This window comes from Salvelinus alpinus, chromosome 26 (assembly GCF_045679555.1).
Source record: "Salvelinus alpinus chromosome 26, SLU_Salpinus.1, whole genome shotgun sequence".
Lineage (NCBI taxonomy): Eukaryota > Metazoa > Chordata > Actinopteri > Salmoniformes > Salmonidae > Salvelinus > Salvelinus alpinus.
This window is the reverse complement of record NC_092111.1, coordinates 30,294,092-30,320,017: the sequence shown is the minus strand read 5'-3', so window position 1 is coordinate 30,320,017 and position 25,926 is coordinate 30,294,092. Positions and strand designations below refer to the sequence as shown.

General features: G+C 43.6%; 1 protein-coding gene across 1 annotated transcript in view; it reads right to left on the bottom strand.

Annotated features, from left to right (window-relative positions):
* Positions 1–25,926, bottom strand: part of LOC139555138 (voltage-gated delayed rectifier potassium channel KCNH8-like) — a 95,427-nt gene that overhangs the window by 56,321 nt on the left and 13,180 nt on the right. The window contains exons 2-6 of the mRNA XM_071368675.1: positions 23,876–24,115; positions 20,100–20,231; positions 13,237–13,376; positions 2,295–2,529; positions 1,230–1,387 (exon numbers count right to left, since the gene is read on the bottom strand). Of these exons, the coding sequence (XP_071224776.1) occupies positions 1,230–1,387; positions 2,295–2,529; positions 13,237–13,376; positions 20,100–20,231; positions 23,876–24,115 (905 nt within the window). The remainder of the gene's footprint in view (positions 1–1,229; positions 1,388–2,294; positions 2,530–13,236; positions 13,377–20,099; positions 20,232–23,875; positions 24,116–25,926) is intronic.

Below are 25,926 nucleotides of genomic sequence, written 5' to 3'. Positions count from 1 at the left end.
GTGCGTGTCCCCAGTATATTGGACCAATTTGATTCAGTCACCCCAAAGCAAACAGAGAGGCAGAGGAGGGACCTTTTCTGACAGTCTTTCTCTCAATTACAGACCAGAGAGTGATACTTCCTGATCCCTATAATGAAACTAAACCACACAACCAATCAAAGCTCCCCAGCCACTTGAGCAGTGTTTCCCTTGGGTAATACAATTCAACCGCTCTAAGTTCTATAGTTCTGCCATTCCACTATTCTCAATGAAACCATAGATATTATTATACTAGAATAGTAAAGGCTCTGATGGCACAATGTGATAGAACTGTGTTCCTTGTGCTGTATATGAAATCAATACACAGAAACATATGCAGGAGAACCACCAGTTCTTCTGTGTATAAAGTAATCAATGCTATCCATTCTTTTCAAATGCCACTTGTGTCTCAGCCCGGGTACTGTAAATACAATAGCACTGTATTAGATATTGGATGTATCGAATGACCAATCAATCAAGAGACAGTTGTAAAACAGTAATTATAAACTGGGTGGTTCCAGCCCTGAACGCTGATTGGCTGACAGCCATGGTATATCATACTGTATACCACGGGTATGACAAAACATTTATTTTTACTGCTCTAATTACGTTGGTAACCAGTTTATAATAGCAATAAGGCACTTCGGGGGGTTGTGGTATATGGTCAATATACCACGGCTAAGGGCTGTAACCAGGGACTCCGTGTTGCATCCTGCATAAGAACAGCCGTGGTATATTGGCCATATACCACACCCCTTCGTGCCTTATTGCTTAATTATATGATGTTACATTACAAACACAATATTGTGATTAAGTGTTTGTACAGTACTATGTTTTGGTGCTTTGAGCTAAATGTTTGAAAAGTTATTTATGAATAAAATGAATATCGTGTTGATTTCTTTAGGTATTGGACTTATTGGGAAACCAATCAATCATGAAACTCATTTACAGTACAATTACATCACTACGACATAACAAATGTGTGATGGAGTGTGCTTGGCAGATTTCATGTCTACATATTGTATTTTGAAAATCTAGTCCTTGCTAATTCAAGGGTTACAATATATATTCTTCAGTGATTAGGCACAAAACATCACACATGCTCTCTAAAGCATTTCATTCGCTTTTTAAGTTAATGACAAAAAACACAACACAGCATCACAGTGATTTCATTGGCTAGAGGACCGCTACGGGGTAACCAATTGACTCACCACGCTGACTTTAAAGGCGTAGAGGAGGTCAAAGGGCAGCGCGGCGACCAGGTCGATGATGAACCACGTGGTCATGTAGTGGATGCAGATCAACCGTGCGTTGAAGATCACCTGACCAGACTTACTCACGTACGTGGTACGGAAACTGAACACAATGTCTGGGAGGGAGAGAGGGGAAAGTGAGAAGGAGAAAGGGGAAGAGAGAGAGAGAAAGAGAGGAAGAGAGTGGGAGGGACAGGGAGAGATAGAGAGGAAGAGAGAGGGAGAGAGCGAGAGGGAGGGAGAGAGAGAGCGAGAGATAGAGAGAGAGATAGAGAGGAAGAGAGAGGGAGAGAGAGGAAGAGAGAGGGAGAGAGAGGAAGAGAGAGGGAGAGAGAGGGAGAGAGAGGGAGAGAGCAAGAGGGAGAGAGATAGAGATAGAGAGGAAGAGAGAGGGAGAGAGAGGAAGAGAGAGGGAGAGAGAGGTGGGTGTAAGGTTATAGATCCATGACTTACTGTCAGATTATGTAATAAGTACACCCACTACAAGTGTCATAGGTTACTGAGCTGCTGGACCATAAACTATACACCCTGTCCCTAACCCTAACCCTGACCCTAACACTGTCCATAACCCTAACACTGTCCCTAACCCTAACCCTAACCCTAACCCTAACACTGTCCCTAACCCTAGCCCTAACCCTAGCTGGCCTGGCTACCTATCCACATCGTTCCGGCCAAACGCCACGCCTACTAACGTTTCTTCTCCACGCTGAGTCTGGATTTGATCTTTCCCCGATGACTTCTCGTATGCGAATACATTCAAATTGTTCTGATTGGTCGCAGAAACCGATGGGTTGGACCAGAGCCGATCTACACAAATCTTGAATCACGTAATTTTGATGTCAGCACAAACAACTTCTAGGATGTTATATTCAGACTGATGTATGAAGCGATCAATAGAGCAGCGGAATTAAATTCAGGGTGAGTCACTAGGCAAAACCAAAGCCTAACCCCAAACCCAAACTCTGACCCCACTCCACCCAACCCCAAACCCCTCTCCCACACACATATGACCCTCCCCTATACCTATAATAAAGAGTATCTCCACGGCAACGTCGCTGACTGAAGTGCTCCTGGTGAGGTCATCGTCACCGATGAAGCAGACGTTGTAGGGCACTGTCACGGCAACGTAGAAGGTGGCCAGCAGGATCAGCCAATCCCAGCCTGCCTTGAAGGTGCTGAAGTGAAGCAGGATGAAATTGGACTTCTTGGCGTCCGCCACCTTGTACTCCGGCAGAGCAGGGGGGTCCCCGAACACATTCTGATTGGGTGAAAGGAGAGTGGAACACATTCTGATTGAATGAAAGGAAAAGGGGAACACATTCTGATGGGATGAAAGGAGAACACATTCTGGTTGGATTAAAGGAGAGCGGAACACATTCTGATTGGGTGAAAGAACAGGGGAACATTCTGATTGGATGAAATGAGCGGGGAACATTCTGATTGGATGAAAGGAGAGGGGAATACATTCTGATTGGATGAAAGGGGAACACATTCTGACTGGATGAAAGGACAGGGGATGGGGGATGAGGGTTCAATAATAATTTTGTTGAAGTAGTCAGAGTCGAAGAACACTGATATGCTTCTGTGTGAAGGGGGGTGGAGGGTTGGAGGAGTTAGAATCAAGAAAACAGATTAGAAACGTATCCAAGATGTATATATTTATTTCAGTTGGGGCAGTCCCCCACTTTATTTTAGCTTTATTGAAGAGATAGTACACTGTTAAAAGACGGGGAGTAGGAGTGGGCAGGTTTCAAACCCATGTCAACTCTGGCATACATGTGTGCCGGGGTCAGCAGCTATAACCGCTGGACCACACAAGTCACACTAAAACTCATTGGTAGAAAAAAAGGATAGGACCATCCCCTAAAACATTGTTGCTATGATTTGAGTAAGGTAGTGCTCTCATCGCTGTTATTTGTTTGTTGTTAGGGTGTGTAGAGTTTGTTGTTAGGGTGTGTAGTGTTGGTTGTTAGGGTGTGTAATGTTTGGTTCTTATGGTGTGTAGTGTTGGTTGTTAGGGTGAGTAGTGTTTGTTGTTATGGTGTGTAATGTTTGTTGTTAGGGTGTGTAGTGTTGGTTGTTAGGGTGTGTAGTGTTGGTTATTATGGTGTGTAGTGTTGGTTATTATGGTGTGTAGTGTTGGTTGTTAGGGTGAGTAGTGTTGGTTGTTATGGTGAGTAGTGTTGGTTGTTATGGTGAGTAGTGTTGGTTGTTATGGTGTGTAGTGTTGGTTATTATGGTGTGTAGTGTTGGTTGTTAGGGTGTGTAGTGTTGGTTGTTAGGGTGAGTATTGTTGGTTGTTATGGTGAGTAGTGTTGGTTGTTAGGGTGTGTAGTGTTGGTTATTATGGTGTGTAGTGTTGGTTATTATGGTGTGTAGTGTTGGTTGTTATGGTGAGTATTGTTGGTTGTTATGGTGTGTAGTGTTGGTTGTTAGGGTGAGTAGTGTTGGTTGTTATGGTGAGTAGTGTTGGTTGTTAGGGTGTGTAGTGTTGGTTATTATGGTGTGTAGTGTTGGTTATTATGGTGTGTAGTGTTGGTTGTTAGGGTGAGTATTGTTGGTTGTTATGGTGAGTAGTGTTGGTTGTTAGGGTGTGTAGTGTTGGTTATTATGGTGTGTAGTGTTGGTTATTATGGTGTGTAGTGTTGGTTGTTAGGGTGAGTAGTGTTGGTTGTTAGGGTGAGTAGTGTTGGTTGTTAGGGTGTGTAGTGTTGGTTGTTAGGGTGTGTAGTGTTGGTTATTATGGTGTGTAGTGTTGGTTGTTAGGGTGAGTATTGTTGGTTGTTATGGTGAGTAGTGTTGGTTGTTAGGGTGTGTAGTGTTGGTTATTATGGTGTGTAGTGTTGGTTGTTATGGTGTGTAGTGTTGGTTGTTAGGGTGAGTATTGTTGGTTGTTATGGTGAGTAGTGTTGGTTGTTAGGGTGAGTAGTGTTGGTTATTATGGTGTGTAGTGTTGGTTATTATGGTGTGTAGTGTTGGTTGTTAGGGTGAGTAGTGTTGGTTGTTATGGTGAGTAGTGTTGGTTATTATGGTGTGTAGTGTTGGTTATTATGGTGTGTAGTGTTGGTTGTTAGGGTGAGTAGTGTTGGTTGTTATGGTGAGTAGTGTTGGTTGTTAGGGTGTGTAGTGTTGGTTATTATGGTGTGTAGTGTTGGTTGTTAGGGTGAGTATTGTTGGTTGTTATGGTGAGTAGTGTTGGTTGTTAGGGTGTGTAGTGTTGGTTATTATGGTGTGTAGTGTTGGTTATTATGGTGTGTAGTGTTGGTTGTTAGGGTGAGTAGTGTTGGTTGTTATGGTGAGTCGTGTTGGTTGTTAGGGTGTGTAGTGTTGGTTGTTATGGTGAGTAGTGTTGGTTATTATGGTGTGTAGTGTTGGTTATTATGGTGTGTAGTGTTGTTTGTTAGGGTGAGTTGTGTTGGTTGTTATGGTGAGTAGTGTTGGTTGTTAGGGTGTGTAGTGTTGGTTGTTATGGTGAGTAGTGTTGGTTATTATGGTGTGTAGTGTTGGTTATTATGGTGTGTAGTGTTGGTTGTTAGGGTGAGTAGTGTTGGTTGTTATGGTGAGTAGTGTTGGTTGTTAGGGTGTGTAGTGTTGGTTATTATGGTGAATAGTGTTGGTTATTATGGTGTGTAGTGTTGGTTATTATGGTGTGTAGTGTTGGTTGTTAGGGTGAGTAGTGTTGGTTGTTATGGTGTGTAGTGTTGGTTATTATGGTGTGTAGTGTTGGTTATTATGGTGTGTAGTGTTGGTTGTTAGGGTCAGTAGTGTTGGTTGTTAGGGTGTGTAGTGTTGGTTATTATGGTGTGTAGTGTTGGTAATTATGGTGTGTAGTGTTGGTTGTTATGGTGAATAGTGTTGGTTATTATGGTGTGTAGTGTTGGTTATTATGGTGTGTAGTGTTGGTTGTTAGGGTGAGTAGTGTTGGTTGTTATGGTGAGTAGTGTTGGTTGTTAGGGTGTGTAGTGTTGGTTATTATGGTGTGTAGTGTTGGTTATTATGGTGTGTAGTGTTGGTTGTTAGGGTGAGTATTGTTGGTTGTTATGGTGAGTAGTGTTGGTTGTTAGGGTGTGTAGTGTTGGTTATTATGGTGTGTAGTGTTGGTTGTTAGGGTGTGTAGTGTTGGTTATTATGGTGTGTAGTGTTGGTTATTATGGTGTGTAGTGTTGGTTGTTAGGGTGAGTAGTGTTGGTTGTTATGGTGAGTCGTGTTGGTTGTTAGGGTGTGTAGTGTTGGTTGTTATGGTGAGTAGTGTTGGTTATTATGGTGTGTAGTGTTGGTTATTATGGTGTGTAGTGTTGTTTGTTAGGGTGAGTTGTGTTGGTTGTTATGGTGAGTAGTGTTGGTTGTTAGGGTGTGTAGTGTTGGTTGTTATGGTGAGTAGTGTTGGTTATTATGGTGTGTAGTGTTGGTTATTATGGTGTGTAGTGTTGGTTGTTAGGGTGAGTAGTGTTGGTTGTTATGGTGAGTAGTGTTGGTTGTTAGGGTGTGTAGTGTTGGTTATTATGGTGAATAGTGTTGGTTATTATGGTGTGTAGTGTTGGTTATTATGGTGTGTAGTGTTGGTTGTTAGGGTGAGTAGTGTTGGTTGTTATGGTGTGTAGTGTTGGTTATTATGGTGTGTAGTGTTGGTTATTATGGTGTGTAGTGTTGGTTGTTAGGGTGAGTATTGTTGGTTGTTATGGTGAGTAGTGTTGGTTGTTAGGGTGTGTAGTGTTGGTTATTATGGTGTGTAGTGTTGGTTATTATGGTGTGTAGTGTTGGTTGTTAGGGTGAGTAGTGTTGGTTGTTATGGTGAGTAGTGTTGGTTGTTAGGGTATGTAGTGTTGGTTGTTATGGTGAGTAATGTTGGTTATTATGGTGTGTAGTGTTGGTTGTTAGGGTCAGTAGTGTTGGTTGTTAGGGTGTGTAGTGTTGGTTATTATGGTGTGTAGTGTTGGTAATTATGGTGTGTAGTGTTGGTTGTTATGGTGAATAGTGTTGGTTATTATGGTGTGTAGTGTTGGTTATTATGGTGTGTAGTGTTGGTTGTTAGGGTGAGTAGTGTTGGTTGTTATGGTGAGTAGTGTTGGTTGTTAGGGTGTGTAGTGTTGGTTATTATGGTGTGTAGTGTTGGTTATTATGGTGTGTAGTGTTGGTTGTTAGGGTGAGTATTGTTGGTTGTTATGGTGAGTAGTGTTGGTTGTTAGGGTGTGTAGTGTTGGTTATTATGGTGTGTAGTGTTGGGTATTATGGTGTGTAGTGTTGGTTGTTAGGGTGAGTATTGTTGGTTGTTATGGTGAGTAGTGTTGGTTGTTAGGGTGTGTAGTGTTGGTTATTATGGTGTGTAGTGTTGGTTATTATGGTGTGTAGTGTTGGTTGTTAGGGTGAGTATTGTTGGTTGTTATGGTGAGTAGTGTTGGTTATTATGGTGTGTAGTGTTGGTTATTATGGTGTGTAGTGTTGGTTGTTAGGGTGAGTAGTGTTGGTTGTTATGGTGAGTAGTGTTGGTTGTTAGGGTGTGTAGTGTTGGTTATTATGGTGTGTAGTGTTGGTTATTATGGTGTGTAGTGTTGGTTGTTAGGGTGAGTAGTGTTGGTTGTTATGGTGAGTATTGTTGGTTGTTATGGTGAGTAGTGTTGGTTGTTATGGTGAGTAGTGTTGGTTATTATGGTGAGTAGTGTTGGTTGTTAGGGTATGTAGTGTTGGTTGTTATGGTGAGTAATGTTGGTTATTATGGTGTGTAGTGTTGGTTGTTAGGGTCAGTAGTGTTGGTTGTTAGGGTGTGTAGTGTTGGTTATTATGGTGTGTAGTGTTGGTAATTATGGTGTGTAGTGTTGGTTGTTATGGTGAATAGTGTTGGTTATTATGGTGTGTAGTGTTGGTTATTATGGTGTGTAGTGTTGGTTGTTAGGGTGAGTAGTGTTGGTTGTTATGGTGAGTAGTGTTGGTTGTTAGGGTGTGTAGTGTTGGTTATTATGGTGTGTAGTGTTGGGTATTATGGTGTGTAGTGTTGGTTGTTAGGGTGAGTATTGTTGGTTGTTATGGTGAGTAGTGTTGGTTGTTAGGGTGTGTAGTGTTGGTTATTATGGTGTGTAGTGTTGGTTATTATGGTGTGTAGTGTTGGTTGTTAGGGTGAGTATTGTTGGTTGTTATGGTGAGTAGTGTTGGTTATTATGGTGTGTAGTGTTGGTTATTATGGTGTGTAGTGTTGGTTGTTAGGGTGAGTAGTGTTGGTTGTTATGGTGAGTAGTGTTGGTTGTTAGGGTGTGTAGTGTTGGTTGTTAGGGTGTGTAGTGTTGGTTGTTATGGTGAGTAGTGTTGGTTGTTAGGGTGTGTAGTGTTTGTTGTTAGGGTGTGTAGTGTTTGTTGTTAGGGTGAGTATTGTTGGTTGTTATGGTCAGTAGTGTTGGTTTTTATGGTGAGTAGTGTTGGTTATTATGGTGTGTAGTGTTGGTTGTTAGGGTGAGAAGTGTTGGTTATTATGGTGAGTAGTGTTGGTTATTATGGTGTGTAGTGTTGGTTATTATGGTGTGTAGTGTTGGTTGTTAGGGTGAGTAGTGTTGGTTGTTAGGGTGTGTAGTGTTGGTTGTTAGGGTGAGTATTGTTGGTTATTATGGTGAGTAGTGTTGGTTATTATGGTGTGTAGTGTTGGTTGTTATGGTGAGTAGTGTTGGTTATTATGGTGAGTAGTGTTGGTTACTATGGTGTGTAGTGTTGTTTATTATGGTGTGTAGTGTTGGTTGTTAGGGTGAGTAGTGTTGGTTGTTAGGGTGTGCAGTGTTGGTTGTTAGAGTGAGTATTGTTGGTTATAATGGTGTGTAGTGTTGGTTGTTATGGTGTGTAGTGTTGGTTATTATGGTGTATAGTGTTGGTTGTTAGGGTGAGTATTGTTGGTTGTTATGGTGTGTAGTGTTGGTTGTTAGGGTGAGTATTGTTGGTTGTTATGGTGTGTAGTGTTGGTTGTTAGGGTGAGTAGTGTTGGTTGTTATGGTGAGTAGTGTTGGTTATTATGGTGTGTAGTGTTGGTTATTATGGTGTGTAGTGTTGGTTGTTAGGGTGAGTAGTGTTGGTTGTTATGGTGAGTATTGTTGGTTGTTATGGTGAGTAGTGTTGGTTGTTATGGTGAGTAGTGTTGGTTATTATGGTGTGTAGTGTTGGTTATTATGGTGTGTAGTGTTGGTTGTTAGGGTGAGTAGTGTTGGTTGTTAGGGTGTGTAGTGTTGGTTGTTAGGGTGAGTATTGTTGGTTATTATGGTGTGTAGTGTTGGTTGTTAGGGTGTGTAGTGTTGGTTGTTATGGTGAGTAGTGTTGGTTGTTATGGTGAGTAGTGTTGGTTGTTAGGGTGAGTAGTGTTGGTTGTTATGGTGAGTAGTGTTGGTTGTTAGGGTGTGTAGTGTTGGTTGTTAGGGTGTGTAGTGTTGGTTGTTATGGTGAGTAGTGTTGGTTGTTAGGGTGAGTAGTGTTGGTTGTTATGGTGAGTAGTGTTGGTTGTTAGGGTGTGTAGTGTTGGTTGTTAGGGTGAGTATTGTTGGTTATTATGGTGTGTAGTGTTGGTTGTTAGGGTGTGTAGTGTTGGTTGTTATGGTGAGTAGTGTTGGTTGTTATGGTGAGTAGTGTTGGTTGTTAGGGTGAGTAGTGTTGGTTGTTATGGTGAGTAGTGTTGGTTGTTAGGGTGTGTAGTGTTGGTTGTTAGGGTGTGTAGTGTTGGTTGTTAGGGTGTGTAGTGTTGGTTGTTAGGGTGTGTAGTGTTGGTTGTTATGGTGTGTAGTGTTGGTTGTTAGGGTGAGTAGTGTTGGTTGTTATGGTGAGTAGTGTTGGTTGTTAGGGTGTGTAGTGTTGGTTGTTAGGGTGTGTAGTGTTGGTTGTTATGGTGTGTAGTGTTGGTTGTTAGGGTGAGTAGTGTTGGTTATTATGGTGTGTAGTGTTGGTTGTTATGGTGTGTAGTGTTGGTTGTTAGGGTGAGTAGTGTTGGTTGTTATGGTGAGTAGTGTTGGTTGTTAGGGTGTGTAGTGTTGGTTATTATGGTGTGTAGTGTTGGTTATTATGGTGTGTAGTGTTGGTTGTTAGGGTGAGTATTGTTGGTTGTTATGGTGAGTAGTGTTGGTTGTTAGGGTGTGTAGTGTTGGTTATTATGGTGTGTAGTGTTGGTTATTATGGTGTGTAGTGTTGGTTATTATGGTGTGTAGTGTTGGTTGTTAGGGTGAGTATTGTTGGTTGTTATGGTGAGTAGTGTTGGTTGTTAGGGTGTGTAGTGTTGGTTATTATGGTGTGTAGTGTTGGTTATTATGGTGTGTAGTGTTGGTTGTTAGGGTGAGTATTGTTGGTTGTTATGGTGAGTAGTGTTGGTTGTTAGGGTGAGTATTGTTGGTTGTTATGGTGAGTAGTGTTGGTTGTTAGGGTGTGTAGTGTTGGTTATTATGGTGTGTAGTGTTGGTTATTATGGTGTGTAGTGTTGGTTGTTAGGGTGAGTAGTGTTGGTTGTTATGGTGAGTAGTGTTGGTTGTTAGGGTGTGTAGTGTTGGTTGTTATGGTGAGTAGTGTTGGTTATTATGGTGTGCAGTGTTGGTTATTATGGTGTGTAGTGTTGGTTGTTAGGGTGAGTAGTGTTGGTTGTTATGGTGAGTAGTGTTGGTTGTTAGGGTGTGTAGTGTTGGTTGTTATGGTGTGTAGTGTTGGTTGTTATGGTGAGTAGTGTTGGTTGTTAGAGTGTGTAGTGTTGGTTGTTAGGGTGTGTAGTGTTTGTTGTTAGGGTGAGTATTGTTGGTTGTTATGGTGAGTAGTGTTGGTTGTTATGGTGAGTAGTGTTGGTTATTATGGTGTGTAGTGTTGGTTATTATGGTGTGTAGTGTTGGTTGTTAGGGTGAGTATTGTTGGTTGTTATGGTGAGTAGTGTTGGTTGTTATGGTGAGAAGTGTTGGTTGTTATGGTGAGTAGTGTTGGTTGTTAGGGTGTGTAGTGTTGGTTGTTAGGGTGTGTAGTGTTGGTTGTTATGGTGAGTAGTGTTGGTTGTTATGGTGTGTAGTGTTGTTGTTAGGGTGTGTAGTGTTGGTTATTATGGTGTGTAGTGTTGGTTATTATGGTGTGTAGTGTTGGTTGTTAGGGTGAGTAGTGTTGGTTGTTATGGTGAGTATTGTTGGTTGTTATGGTGAGTAGTGTTGGTTGTTATGGTGAGTAGTGTTGGTTATTATGGTGTGTAGTGTTGGTTGTTAGGGTGTGTAGTGTTGGTTATTATGGTGTGTAGTGTTGGTTATTATGGTGTGTAGTGTTGGTTGTTAGGGTGTGTAGTGTTGTTTGTTATGGTGAGTAGTGTTGGTTATTATGGTGTGTAGTGTTGGTAATTATGGTGTGTAGTGTTGGTTGTTATGGTGAGTAGTGTTGGTTGTTATGGTGAGTAGTGTTGGATGTTAGGGTGAGTAGTGTTGGTTGTTATGGTGAGTAGTGTTGGTTGTTAGGGTGTGTAGTGTTGGTTGTTAGGGTGTGTAGTGTTGGTTGTTAGAGTGTGTAGTGTTGGTTGTTAGGGTGTGTAGTGTTGGTTGTTATGGTGTGTAGTGTTGGGGTTTAGGGTGAGTAGTGTTGGTTGTTATGGTGAGTAGTGTTGGTTGTTAGGGTGTGTAGTGTTGGTTGTTAGGGTGTGTAGTGTTGGTTGTTATGGTGTGTAGTGTTGGTTATTATGGTGTGTAGTGTTGGTTATTATGGTGTGTAGTGTTGGTTGTTAGGGTGAGTAGTGTTGGTTATTATGGTGTGTAGTGTTGGTTGTTAGGGTGTGTAGTGTTGGTTGTTAGGGTGAGTAGTGTTGGTTGTTATGGTGAGTAGTGTTGGTTGTTAGGGTGTGTAGTGTTGGTTGTTAGGGTGTGTAGTGTTGGTTGTTATGGTGTGTAGTGTTGGTTATTATGGTGTGTAGTGTTGGTTATTATGGTGTGTAGTGTTGGTTGTTAGGGTGAGTAGTGTTGGTTATTATGGTGTGTCGTGTTGGTTGTTAGGGTGTGTAGTGTTGGTTGTTAGGGTGTGTAGTGTTGGTTGTTAGGGTGAGTAGTGTTGGTTGTTATGGTGTGTAGTGTTGGTTGTTAGGGTGAGTAGTGTTGGTTGTTATGGTGAGTAGTGTTGGTTGTTAGGGTGTGTAGTGTTGGTTGTTAGGGTGAGTACTGTTGGTTGTTATGGTGAGTAGTGTTGGTTGTTAGGGTGTGTAGTGTTGGTTGTTAGGGTGTGTAGTGTTGGTTATTATGGTGTGTAGTGTTGGTTATTATGGTGTGTAGTGTTGGTTGTTAGGGTGAGTAGTGTTGGTTGTTATGATGAGTAGTGTTGGTTGTTAGGGTGTGTAGTGTTGGTTGTTAGGGTGTGTAGTGTTGGTTGTTATGGTGAGTAGTGTTGGTTGTTAGGGTGTGTAGTGTTGGTTGTTAGGGTGTGTAGTGTTGGTTGTTATGGTGTGTAGTGTTGGTTATTATGGTGTGTAGTGTTGGTTATTATGGTGTGTAGTGTTGGTTGTTAGGGTGAGTAGTGTTGGTTATTATGGTGTGTCGTGTTGGTTGTTAGGGTGTGTAGTGTTGGTTGTTAGGGTGAGTAGTGTTGGTTGTTAGGGTGTGTAGTGTTGGTTGTTAGGGTGTGTAGTGTTGGTTGTTATGGTGTGTAGTGTTGGTTATTATGGTGTGTAGTGTTGGTTATTATGGTGTGTAGTGTTGGTTGTTAGGGTGAGTAGTGTTGGTTATTATGGTGAGTAGTGTTGGTTGTTAGGGTGTGTAGTGTTGGTTGTTAGGGTGAGTAGTGTTGGTTATTATGGTGTGTAGTGTTGGTTGTTATGGTGTGTAGTGTTGGTTGTTAGGGTGAGTAGTGTTGGTTGTTATGGTGAGTAGTGTTGGTTGTTAGGGTGTGTAGTGTTGGTTGTTAGGGTGTGTAGTGTTGGTTGTTATGGTGAGTAGTGTTGGTTGTTAGGGTGTGTAGTGTTGTTTGTTAGGGTGTGTAGTGTTTGTTGTTAGGGTGAGTATTGTTGGTTGTTATGGTGAGTAGTGTTGGTTGTTAGGGTGTGTAGTGTTGGTTGTTATGGTGTGTAGTGTTGGTTATTATGGTGTGTAGTGTTGGTTGTTAGGGTGAGTATTGTTGGTTGTTATGGTGAGTAGTGTTGGTTGTTAGGGTGTGTAGTGTTGGTTATTATGGTGTGTAGTGTTGGTTATTATGGTGTGTAGTGTTGGTTGTTAGGGTGAGTAGTGTTGGTTGTTATGGTGAGTAGTGTTGGTTGTTAGGGTGTGTAGTGTTGGTTGTTAGGGTGTGTAGTGTTGGTTATTATGGTGTGTAGTGTTGGTTATTATGGTGTGTAGTGTTGGTTGTTAGGGTGAGTAGTGTTGGTTGTTATGATGAGTAGTGTTGGTTGTTAGGGTGTGTAGTGTTGGTTGTTAGGGTGTGTAGTGTTGGTTGTTATGGTGAGTAGTGTTGGTTGTTAGGGTGTGTAGTGTTGGTTGTTAGGGTGTGTAGTGTTTGTTGTTAGGGTGTGTAGTGTTTGTTGTTAGGGTGTGTAATGTTTGTTGTTAGGGTGTGTAATGTTTGTTGTTAGGGTGTGTAGTGTTGGTTGTTATGGTGTGTAGTGTTGGTTATTATGGTGTATAATGTTTGTTGTTAGGGTGTGTAATGTTTGTTGTTATGGTGTGTAATGTTAGTTGTTAGGGTGCGTAGTGTTGGTTGTTATGGTGTGTAGAGTTTGTTGTTATGGTGTGTAATGTTTGTTGTTATTGTGTGTAGTGTTGGTTGTTAGGGTGTGTAATGTTTGTTGTTAGGGTGTGTAATGTTTGTTGTTAGGGTGTGTAGTGTTTGTTGTTAGGGTGTGTAATGTTTGTTGTTAGGGTGTGTAGTGTTGGTAGTTATGGTGTGTAGTGTTGGTTGTTATGGTGTGTAGTGTTTGTTGTTAGGGTGTGTAATGTTTGTTGTTAGGGTGTGTAATGTTTGTTGTTAGGGTGTGTAGTGTTGGTTGTGAGGGTGAGTCATTTAAGGTGTGCTTTACCTTGTTGAGTTTGATCTTGCTCTTCTTCTTCTTGTTGTCTTTGCTGTGGAGGTGACCAGAGATGTGGTAGAGTACAGTACTGCTCCGCAGACGAGTAGAGCTGAATGAAGAACCAGTCTTCACCTGTCCTCGTCGGCACTCTACACACACACACACACACACACACACACACACACACACACACACACACACACACACACACACACACACACAGACACACACACACACACAGTATTATTGTACAACCACATGGCCCCCTAGGAAATCTCATAGAAAACTGAGGAAAGAAATAGGAGGAAATCATTATGTTTGGATGAAATGTTTAATATCCAACACTGGTTACAGTGACAATGAATACGTATAAAATCAAATCACAGTTTGTACACAGATTTGCAGATGTTATCGTAAGTGCTTTGAAATGCTTATGTTTCTAGCTCCAACAATGCAGCAATATCTAGTAACATAATAACAATACACACATAATCCATACATTAATATCTAGTAACAAAATAACAATACGCACATAATCCATACATTAATATCTAGTAACATAATAACAATACGCACATAATCCATACATTAATATCTAGTAACATAATAACAATACGCACATAATCCATACATTAATATCTAGTGATATAATAACAATACACACATCATCCAAAAGTAAAAACTAAAAAGAATAAGAAATTAAGACATCAGAATGAGAAATGTCATAGTCCTGAATACATATACATATATATGTATGTGACGGTGTGTACAGACAGTATAGACAGTATACAAATAGAAAAGGTATGTACAGCAGTAGTTATATAGGATGAGCCTTAACTAGAATACAGTATATGCATACAGCGCATTTGGAAAGTATTCAGACCCCTTCACTTTTTCCACATTTTGTTACGTTAAAGCCTTATTCTAAAATTGATTAAATAATTTTTATCCCTCATCAATCTAAACACAATACCCCATAATGACAAAGCAAAATCCATGTTTTGAAATTTGAGCAAATTTATCAAATAAAAAAACTGAAATATTACATTTACATAAGTATTCAGACCCTTCACTCAGTGCTTTGTTGAAGCACCTTTGGCAGCAATTACAGCATCAAGTCTTATTGGGTGTGACGCTACAAGCTTGGCACACCTATTTCTCCCATTCTTCTCTGCAGATCCTCTCAAGCTCTGTCAGGTTGGATGGGGAGCGTCGCTGCACAGCTATTTTCAGGTCTCTCCAGAGATGTTTGACCAGGTTCAAGTCCAGGCTCTGGCTGGGCCACTCAAGGACATTCATAGACTTGTTCCGAAGCCACTCCTGCATTGTCTTGGATGTCTGCATAGGGTCGTTGTCCTGTTGGAAGGTGAACCTTCACCCCAGTCTGAGGTTGTAAACCTCTGGAGCAGGTTACATCAAGGATCTCTCTGTACTTTGCTTCGCTCATCTTTCCCTAGATCCTGACTAGTCTCCCAGTCCCTGCGGCAGAAAAACATCCCCACAGCATGATGCTGCCGCCACCATGTTTCACCATAGGGATGGTGCCAGGTTTCCTCCAGATGTGATGCTTGGCATTCAGGCCAAAGAGTTCATACTTGGTTTCATCAGACCAGAGAATCTTGTTTCTCATGGTCTGAGAGTCCTTTAGGTGCCTTTTGTAAAACTCCAAGAGGGCTGTCATGTGCCTTTTACTGAGGAGTGGCTTCCATCAGGCCACTCTACCATAAAGGCCTGATTGGTGGAGTGCTGCAAAGATGGTTGTCCTTCTGGAAGGTTCTCCCATCTCCACAGAGGAACTCTGGAGCTCTGTCAGAGTGGCCATCGGGTTCTTGGTCACCTCCCTGACCAAGGCCCTTCTCCCCCGATTGCTCAGTTTGGCCGGGCGGCCAGCTCTAGGAAGAGTCTTGGTGGTTCTAAACTTCTTCCATTTAAGAATGATGGAGGCCACTGTGTTCTTGGGGACCTTCAATGTTGCAGATATTTGTTGGTACCCTTCCACAGATCTGTGCCTCGACACAATCCTGTCTCAGAGCTTTGCTCTGACATGCACTGTCAGGTGTGGGACCTTATATAGACAGGTGTGTGCCTTTCCAAATCATGTCCAATCAATTTGTAGAAACATCTCAAGGATGATCAATGGAAACAGGATGCACCTGAGCTCAATTTTGTGTCTCATAGCAAAGGGTTTGAAAACATATGTAAATAAGGTATTTCTGTATTTTGTTTTTAATAAATTTGCAAACATTTCAAAAAAACATTTTCACTTTGTAATTATGGGGTATTGTTTGTAGATTGATGAGGGGAAACAATTATGTAATCAATTTTAGAATAAGGCTGTAATGTAACAAAATATGGAAAAGGGGAAGGGGTCTGAATACTTTGCAAATGCACTCTACATATGAAGTGGGTAAAACAGCATGTAAACATTATAAAAGTGACCAGTGTTCAATGACTCTTTGTAAATAGGGCAGCTGTCTCTAAGGTGCAGGGTAGAGTACTGGGTGCTAGCTGGCTAGTGACAATCTCTAAGGTTCAGGGTAGAGTACTGGGTGCTAGCCGGCTAGTGACAATCTCTAAGGTGCAGGGTAGAGTACTGGGTGCTAGCCGGCTAGTGACAATCTCTAAGGTGCAGGGTAGAGTACTGGGTGCTAGCCGGCTAGTGACAATCTCTAAGGTGCAGGGTAGAGTACTGGGTGCTAGCCGGCTAGTGACAATCTCTAAGGTGCAGGGTAGAGTACTGGATGCTAGCCGGCTAATGACAATCTCTAAGGTGCAGGGTAGAGTACTGGATGCTAGCCGGCTAATGACAATCTCTAAGGTGCAGGGTAGAGTACTGGGTGCTAGCCGGCTAGTGACAATCTCTAAGGTGCAGGGTAGAGTACTGGGTGCTAGCCGGCTAGTGACAATCTCTAAGGTGCAGGGTAGAGTACTGGGTGCTAGCCGGCTAGTGACAATCTCTAAGGTGCAGGGTAGAGTACTGGGTGCTAGCCGGCTAGTGACAATCTCTAAGGTTCAGCGCAGGGTATTTGGGCAGAAGTTGGCTAGTGATTACAAGGTTTCACTGCTAACCTACAAAGCATTACATGGGCTTGCTCCTACCTATCTTTCCGTACATACCTACACAAACGCTACGGTCACAAGACGCAGGCCTCCAATTGTCCCTAGGATTTCGAAGCAAATAGCTGGAGGCAGGGCTTTCTCCTATAGAGCTCCATTTTTATGGAATGGTCTGCCTACCCATGTGAGAGACTCAGATTCGGTCTCAACCTTTAAGTCTTAATTGAAGACTCATCTCTTCAGTAGGTCCTATGATTGAGTGTAGTCTGGCCCAGGAGTGTGAAGGTGAACGGAAAGGCACTGCAGCAACGAACCGCCCTTGCTGTCTCTGCCTGGCCGGTTCCCCTCTCTCTACTGTGATTCTCTGCCTCTAACCCTATTACAGGGGCTCAGTTACTGGCTTAATGGTGCTCTTCCATGCCGTCCCTAGGAGGGGTGCGTCACTTGAGTGCGTTGAGTCACTGACGTGGTCTTCCTGTCTGGGTTGGCACCCCCCCTTGGGTTGTGCCATGGCGGAGATCTTTGTGGGCTATACTTGGCCTTGTATCAGGATGGTAAGTTGGTGATTGACGATATCCCTTTAGTGGTGTGGGGGCTGTGCTTTGGCAAAGTGGGTGGGGTCATATCCTGCCTGTTTGGCCCTGTCCGGGGGTATCATCGGATGGGGCCACAGTGTCTCCTGACCCATCCTGTCTCAGCCTCCAGTATTTATGCTGCAGTAGTTTATGTGTCGGGGGGCTAGGGTCAGTCTGTTATATCTGGAGTATTTCTCCTGTCTTATCCGGTGTCCTGTGTGAATTTAAGTATGCTCTCTCTAATTCTGTCTTTCTTTCTTTCTCTCTCTAGGAGGACATGAGCCCTAGGACCATGCCTCAGGACTACCTGGCATGATGACTCCTTGTTGTCCCCAGTCCACCTGGCCGTGCTGCTGCTCCAGTTTCAACTCTTCTGCCTGTGGCTATGGAACCCTGACCTGTTCACTGTGATTACTATTATTTGACAATGCTGGTCATTTATGAACATTTGAACATCTTGGCCATGTTCTGTTATAATCTCCACCCAGCACAGCCAGAAGAGGACTGGCCACCCCTCATAGCCTGGTTCCTCTCTAGATTTCTTCCTAGGTTTTGGCATTCCTAGGGAGTTTTTCCTAGCCACCGTGCTTCTACACCTGCATTGCTTGCTGTTTGGGGTTTTAGGCTGAGTTTCTGTACAGCACTTTGATATATCAGCTGATGTAAGAAGGGCTATATAAATACATTTGATTTGATTTGATGGCTGTTTAACAGTCTGATGGCCTGGTGATAGAAGCTGTTTATCAGTCTCGGTCCCAGATTTAATGCACTTGTATTGTCTCCGCCTTCTAAATGGCAGCAGGGTAAACAGGCCGTGGCTGAGGACCTTGATGATCTTTTATTTGATTGAACCTTTATTTAAGTAGGAAAGTCAGTTAAGAAGAAATTCTTATTTTACAATGGCGGCCTAACCCGGCCAAACCCTCCCCTAACTCAGACGACGCTGGGCCGCCCTATGGGACTCCCGATCACGGCCAATTGAGATACAGCCCGGGATTGAACCAGGGTCAGTAGTGACGCCTCTAGAACTGAGATGCTTACATAGGTATTCCTCATATCCAGATGGGATAGGGCAGCGTGCAGTGCCACTCGGGAGCCCTTCTTGGCCTTGCTGTGACACTGGGTGCTATAGATGTCCTGGAGGGCAGGCAATGTGCTCCCAATGATGCGTTGGGCTGACCACACCACCCTCTGGAGAGCCCTGGGGTTGCAGCCGGTGTAGTTGCCGTACCAGGCGGTGATACAGCCCGACAGAATGCTCTCGATGGTGCATATGTAGATGTTCCTGAGGGTCTTGGGCATCAAGACAAATTTCTTCAGCCTCCAGAGGTTGAAGAGGTGCTGTTGGGCTATCGGTGTGAAGGGACCATTTCAGATCCTCAGTGATGTGCGTGACTAGGAACTTGAAGCTTTTGACCCTTTCTACTGCGGCCCCATCGATGTGGATGGGGGGCGTGCTCTCTCTGCTGTCTCCTGCTGTCAAGTGTTGTGTTGTCAACAAACTTGATGATTGAGTTGGAGACGTGCGTGAATAGGGAGTACAGGAGGGGGCTGAGCACACACCCCTGTGGGGCCTCTGTGTTGAGGATCAGCGTGGCGAAGGTGTTGTTCCCTACCTTCACCACATGGGGTCGGCCCATCAAGAAGTCTAGGACCCAGTTGCACAGGGTGGTGTTCAAACCCAGAGATGGCATGAGAGAGGATGAGGTATGGAAAGAAGAGATGTAAAGAGAGAGGGAGACAGAGGAGCAGGTACGAACAGGAGAGATGGTATGAGAAAGGGGGAGAGAGGAGGAGGTACAAACAGAAAATATGGAAAGAGAGAGACAGAGAGAGGAGGAGGTATGGAAAGAGGAGATGGAAAGAGAGAGGGGGAAAGAGGAGGCGGTACTGACAGAAGAGATGGAAAGAGTGAGGGGGAGAGAGGAGGAGGTACAGAAAGAAGAGGTGGAAAGTGAGAGGGATGCTAGAGGAGGCAGTATGAAGAGTAGAGATGGAAAGAGAAAGTGAGAGATAAAGGTGGAACAGGGAAACAGGGGGAGAAGGGAACAGGGAAACAGGGAGAGAAGATAGGGAGGGAGGGACAGAGAGGTAGGTAGGAAGAGATGGGGGGGGACAGAGAGCTATATAGGGAGAAATATGGAGGGAGGGACAGAGAGGTAGGTAGGGAAAGATGGGGAGGGAAGGATATAGAGGTAGGTAGGGAGAGATGGGGAGGGAGGGAGGGGGGAGGGAAGGAAGGAAGGAAGGAAGGAAGGAAGGAAGGACAAAGAGGTAGGTAGGAAGAGATGGGGAGAGGGAGAGGGACAGAGAGGTAGGTAGGGAGAGATGGGGAGGGAGGGACACAAAGGTATGTAGGGAGAGATGGGTAGGGAGGGAGGGACAGAGAGGTAGGCAGGGAGAGATGGGGAGGGAGGGAGGGACACAAAGATAGGTAGGGAGAGATGGGTAGGGAGGGAGGGACAGAGAGGTAGGTAGGGAGAGATTGGGAGGCAGGGAGGGAGGGACAGAGAGGTAGGTAGGGAGAGATGGGGGAGGGAGGGACAGAGAGGGAGGTAGGGAGAGATGGGGAGGGGGAGAGGGACAGAGAGGTAGGTAGGGAGAGATGGGGGAGGGAGGGACAGAGAGGTAGGTAGGGAGAGATGGGGAGGGGGAGAGGGACAGAGAGTTAGGTAGGGAGGGAGGGACAGAGAGGTAGGTAGGGAGGGAGGGAGTGTGTGTGTGTGCGTGTGCGTGTGCGTGTGTGCGTGTGTGTGCGTGGGTGCGTGCGTGCGTGCGTGTGCGTGTGTGTGTGTGCGTGTGTGTGTTAAAATGGGTTTCCCTTGCCTGGATTGAGATGATTTGTGTATTGTTTTTACAATACTGACAAAAACAGACACTTCTGCAGAGCTGTGTTTTCTGTTAGCTCAGTACCGATGCTGACAACATTTACAATGCTAATTGTTGAAGAATGAACATGCAGATGCAATATAGAATAACATGTACAATCCAGTTATTACTCCCCGCTTTTATCTCTCCTAAAAGCATGTGCAGCATCAGGCTTTTTCTTTGTGTAAAAAGTACATCATTACGTGAATAAAAATAAACCATGTTTTTGTTTGTTGTTTTGTTGTAATGTACAGTAATGAAAGTAATTAGACACCGAGCCATGAGGAGATGAGGAACACACACGCGCAAGCACCACGCATGCATGTGCACCCACACACACACACACACACACACACACACACACACACTGACCTTCTCGCCTGTCCTCTGGCATGGCCTTGGCCTTGGTGTCACTGATGTCTTTATATGAAGCCAGGAAGAGCACCACGTCTCCCTTCTCATTCTTAATGGGGACAATTTCCAGCAGGCACCAGAACAACGATGCTGCAGTAGACAGACACACACACGTTATACACATGATACGCATACAGTGGAGTAGGGTGAAGTTGCCCCTAGATGCTGATCTTGAGTCAGTTTAGCATTTTCCCCAGTAACGGATAAGGTTAGGCTTGGGGAAGCTGATCCTAGATCTGCACCTAAGGGAAACTTCACCCCAGAGCCACACTACAGCATGGACATGCTACTGTACATGTGACCAATCATCTGAAATAAGGCTCGACATCTGATTCGTTGCTCTACTGTTTTTGGAAGTATTTTTTAAGACTTTTTATGTAAAGTACAGATTCAGAGCTTCAAAACGTTGTACCATACGCTGCACAACACATGTTATAATCACATCTAATACGGACAAAACACTTTATAATCACATTACAAATCAAGGCACATTATAATCACATTACAAATCAAGACACATTATTATTAAATAAACCAATATCTAAGTCAGGGGATCTCTGTAAGAATGATGCAATCTTGGTAAATAATGGTAAATATGAGAAATTGAGGTGAATATTGTATATGTGTGTAGTGTGTAAGTGTATAAATATGTTAGTCTGTGTGCTTTGGAGACTGTATGAACGTGCTCTCTGTTAAGAATAGTATGTAATGTACTGTATGTAGTATGAATAGTATGTAATGTACTGTATATAGTATGAATAGTATGTAATGTACTGTATATAGTATGAATAGTATGTAAAGTACTGTATGTAGCATGAATAGTATGTCAAGTACTGTATGTAGCATCAATAGTGTGTAATGTACTGTATTCATTTTTATTTTTTATTTTATTTCACCTTTATTTAATAACCAGGTAGGCTAGTTGAGAACAAGTTCTCATTTACAACTGCGACCTGGCCAAGATAAAGCAAAGCAGTGCGACACAAACAACAACACAGAGTTACACATGGAGTAAACAAGCGTACAGTCAATAACACAATAGAAAAAAAGAAAGTCTATATACAGTGTGTGCAAAAGGCGTGAGGAGGTAAGCCAATAAATAGGCCATAGTAGCAGGTAATTAGAATTTAGCAAATTAACACTGGAGTGATTAATGAGATGAGCAGACGGTTAAGTGCTAGTAGAAATACTGGTGTGCAAAAGAGCAGAAAAGTCAATAAAAACAATATGGGGATGAGGTAGGTAGATTGGGTGGGCTATTTACAGATGGGCTATGTGCAGCTGCAGTGATCGGTTAGCTGCTCAGATAGCTGATGTTTAAAGTTAGTGAGGGAAATATAAGTCTCCAGCTTCAGCAATTTTTGCAATTCGTTCCAGGCACTGGCAGCAGAGAACTGGGAGGAAAGGCAGCCAACAGAGGTGTTGGCTTTGGGGATGACCCATGAGATATACCTGCTGGAGCGCGTGCTACGGGTGGGTGTTGTTATCGTGACCAGTGAGCTGAGATAAGGCGGGGCTTTACCTAGCAAAGACATAGATGACCTGGAGCCAGTGGGTCTGGCGATGAATATGTAGCGAGGGCCAGCCGACTAGAGCATACAAGTCGCAGTGGTGGGTGGTATAAGGGGCTTTGGTGACAAAACGGATGGCACTATGATAAACTGCATCCAGTTTGCTGAGTAGAGTATTTGGAAGCTATTTTGTAGATGACATCACTGAAGTCGAGGATCGTTAGGATAGTCAGGTTTACTTGGGTAAGTTTGGCGGCATGAGTGAAGGAGGCTTTGTTGTGAAATAGGAAGCCGATTCTAGATTTCATTTTGGATTGGAGATGTTTAATATAAGTCTGGAAGGAGATTTTACAGTCTAGCTAGACACCTAGGTATTTGTAGAGTTCCACATATTCTAAGTCAGAACCGTCCAGGGTAGTGATGCTAGCGGGCGGGTGAGGGCAGCGAACGGTTGAAAAGCATGCATTTGGTTTTACTAGCGTTTAAGAGCAGTTGGAGGCCACGGAAGGAGTGTTGTATGGCTCGTTTGGAGGTTAGTTAACACAGTGTCCAAAGAAGGGCCAGATGTATAAAGAATGGCGTCGTCTGCATAGAGGTGGATCAGGGAATCACCCGCAGCAAGAGCGACATCGTTGATATATACAGAGAAAAGGGTCTGTATGTAATATGAACAGTATGTAAAGTACAGTATGTAGTATGAATAGTATGTAATGTACAGTATATAGTATGAATAGTATGTAATGTACAGTATATAGTATGAATAGTATGTAATGTACAGTATGTAGTATGAATAGTATGTAATGAACTGTATGTAATATGAATAGAATGTAATGTACAGTATGTAGTATGAATAGTATGTAATGACCTGTATGAAATATGAATAGTATATAATGTACAGTATATAGTATGAATAGTATGTAATGTACTGTATGTAATATGAATAGTATGTAATGTACAGTATGTAGTATGAATAGTATGTAATGACCTGTATGAAATATGAATAGCATGTACTGTATGTAGTATGTAAAATGAGATTCCTGCTGAGCTCTTGATTGCTCTCTTTCTTTCTCTCTCTCTCTCTCTCTCTCTCTCTCTCTCTCTCTCTCTCTCTCTCTCTCTCTCTCTCTCTCTCTCTCTCTCTCTCTCTCTCTCTCTCTCTCTCTCTCTCTCTCTCTCTCTCTCTCTCTCTCTCTCTCTCTCTCTCTCTCTGTTGCTATCTCTCTCCCACTCCTCTAAATCTCCCTGCTGGTAATGTCTCAATCACAATTGTCTCTGTTTCTCCTTAAGAGAGAGAGATCTTCACCATGAAACACACAGAAAACCCTGCCTCTGGTTGTGTATGAACAGTTGCAGCACTCCCTCTCACAGGCAAAGACAGAGGGAAACCTACATTTACTATTCCACCTTTCATGATTCAGTTTAGAGGGAATGAAAGATAGAATGAGAGATAGAATGAGAGAGGGAATGAGAGGGAAAGTAAGCAAGAGAATGGGGAGAATCTGAGAAGGTAATGAGGGGAGAGAGAGAGAAATAAAGAGAGCGAGAAAGGGAGACAGACAGAGAGAGAAAGAGAGAGAGAGAGAGAGAGAGAGCTGCCACCCGATCTGAGTGTTATTAAAGTTTCATGTGTGTGTTAAGTAATGAGTGTTAAGTAATGACCGCAGGGCCCTCCCTCCCTCCCTCCCTCCCTCCCTTCCTTCCTTCCTTCCTTCCTTCCTTCCTTCCTTCCTTCCTTCCTTCCTTCCTTCCTTCCTTCCTTCCTTCCTTCCTTCCTTCCTTCCTTCCTTCCTTCCTTCCTTCCTTCCTTCCTTCCTTCCCTCCCTCCCTCCCTCCCTCCTTCCTTCCTTCCTTCCTTCCTTCCCTCCCTTTCTCCCTCCATCCATCTATACTGGTCTAAATAGGAACACTGCAGAAATAGCAACCAGGAAATGCCCACTGCCCATCACATAAAGGTCCATTCTGTAATATTTCCACATGTTATTAGACCTTAATGCACATGTTAAATAAGTGTCCAAGTAACCTTTGCCTGAATAGTATCCGAGCAACTAATCTTGATGGTGGTATGTAAGTGATTCAGACATATTGATGTTGCTGCTAAAATATTGATGTGAAAGGACTGAACAAGTGTGAGCATATTCATAGTAAGCTCTGCAGATCAGTGCAGAAGGAGATGAGTAGTGGAGTCCAATTGTAGCAGACTTCAACACACACACCTTTCCTTACCTGTCTTCTTGTAGAACATGATCTCTTCCTTGAACTCCTTGCGTTCGTCCAGGGCTTCGTCGATGCTGAGGATGATAGTCTCGCTGCTCTCTGGGCCGTAAAGGAACTTACAGGCACAGCTCTTCTGCATGACTTCAGTGCGGGAGAAGCCTGTGAGCTCACAGAAGCCATCTGAACAGTAGACAATAGGGAAGCCTTGGGCCTTGGACACCTGGGCATTAGCCAGGATGAAGTTGCTGTCTGGTGGAATCAAAGATAAAGAATACAGGGTCGCATTCATTAGCGCAAACCGTAGCAAAACGTTTTTGCACGTTTAGGTAGTCCCTCCTCATTTAGGTCAGTTTTCTATCATTTTGGTTTCTAGTGAATGCAACCCTGGTTTAGACAGTGATGATGTAAGTTAGGCCAGGATAAAGTTGTTGTCTGGTAAGAGTAAGACAAGGAATATTTGGAATACACTTTTACCGATAACTATGTGAATTTGGGCTACTCCGATGGCAGGGAAAAGTTGTTGTCTTGTCAAAACAAGACACGGAATCAAGGTAATTAATAATTATGAGGGTGAGGATGGGGTCTAGGTCACTGTGGATAGTGTATGAGAGTAGAAACTAACACAGCAGATAATGTTGTTAAGGGTTGGGCAACTCCCATCATCAGGGGCCTGAGTGTCTGCTGATTCCATCTGTATCCCAAATGGCACCCTATTCACCCTGAGGACTCTGGTCAAAGTAGTAGTGTACTATACTAAGTAGTGCACTATATAGGGAATAGGGTGTCATTTGGGATGCTACCTTTCTCTTGTTGCTTGGAGCTTAATTGAGCCATTAACGTGACAAATTGCTCACAGAGTGACACACCTGTTTCCCCAATCTAAAACAGACACTAGCAGACAGACGCTGGTCTGAGAGTTAGAACAGACACTAGCAGACAGACGCTGGTCTGAGAGTTAGAACACACACTAGCAGACAGATGCTGGTCTGAGAGTTAGAACAGACACTAGCAGACAGACGCTGGTCTGAGAGTTAGAACAGACACTAGCAGACAGACGCTGGTCTGAGAGTTAGAACAGACACTAGCAGACAAACGCTGGTCTGAGAGTTAGAACAGACACTAGCAGACAGACGCTGGTCTGAGAGTTAGAACAGACACTAGCAGACAGACGCTGGTCTGAGAGTTAGAACAGACACTAGCAGACAGACGCTGGTCTGAGAGTTAGAACAGACACTAGCAGACAGACGCTGGTCTGAGAGTTAGAACAGACACTAGCAGACAGACGCTGGTCTGAGAGTTAGAACAGACACTAGCAGACAGACGCTGGTCTGAGAGTTAGAACAGACACTAGCAGACAGACGCTGGTCTGAGAGTTAGAACAGACACTAGCAGACAGATGCTGGTCTGAGAGTTAGAACAGACACTAGCAGACAGACGCTGGTCTGAGAGTTAGAACAGACACTAGCAGACAGACGCTGGTCTGAGAGTTAGAACAGACACTAGCAGACAGACGCTGGTCTGAGAGTTAGAACAGACACTAGCGGACAGACGCTGGTCTGAGAGTTAGAACAGACACTAGCAGACAGACGCTGGTCTGAGAGTTAGAACAGACACTAGCGGACAGATGCTGGTCTGAGAGTTAGAACAGACACTAGCAGACAGACGCTGGTCTGAGAGTTAGAACAGACACTAGCGGACAGACGCTGGTCTGAGAGTTAGAACAGACACTAGCAGACAGACGCTGGTCTGAGAGTTAGAACAGACACTAGCGGACAGACGCTGGTCTGAGAGTTAGAACAGACACTAGCAGACAGATGCTGGTCTGAGAGTTAGAACAGACACTAGCAGACAGACGCTGGTCTGAGAGTTAGAACAGACACTAGCAGACAGATGCTGGTCTGAGAGTTAGAACAGACACTAGCAGACAGGTGCTGGTCTGAGAGTTAGAACAGACACTAGCAGACAGATGCTGGTCTGAGAGTTAGAACAGACACTAGCAGACAGATGCTGGTCTGAGAGTTAGAACAGACACTAGCAGACAGACGCTGGTCTGAGAGTTA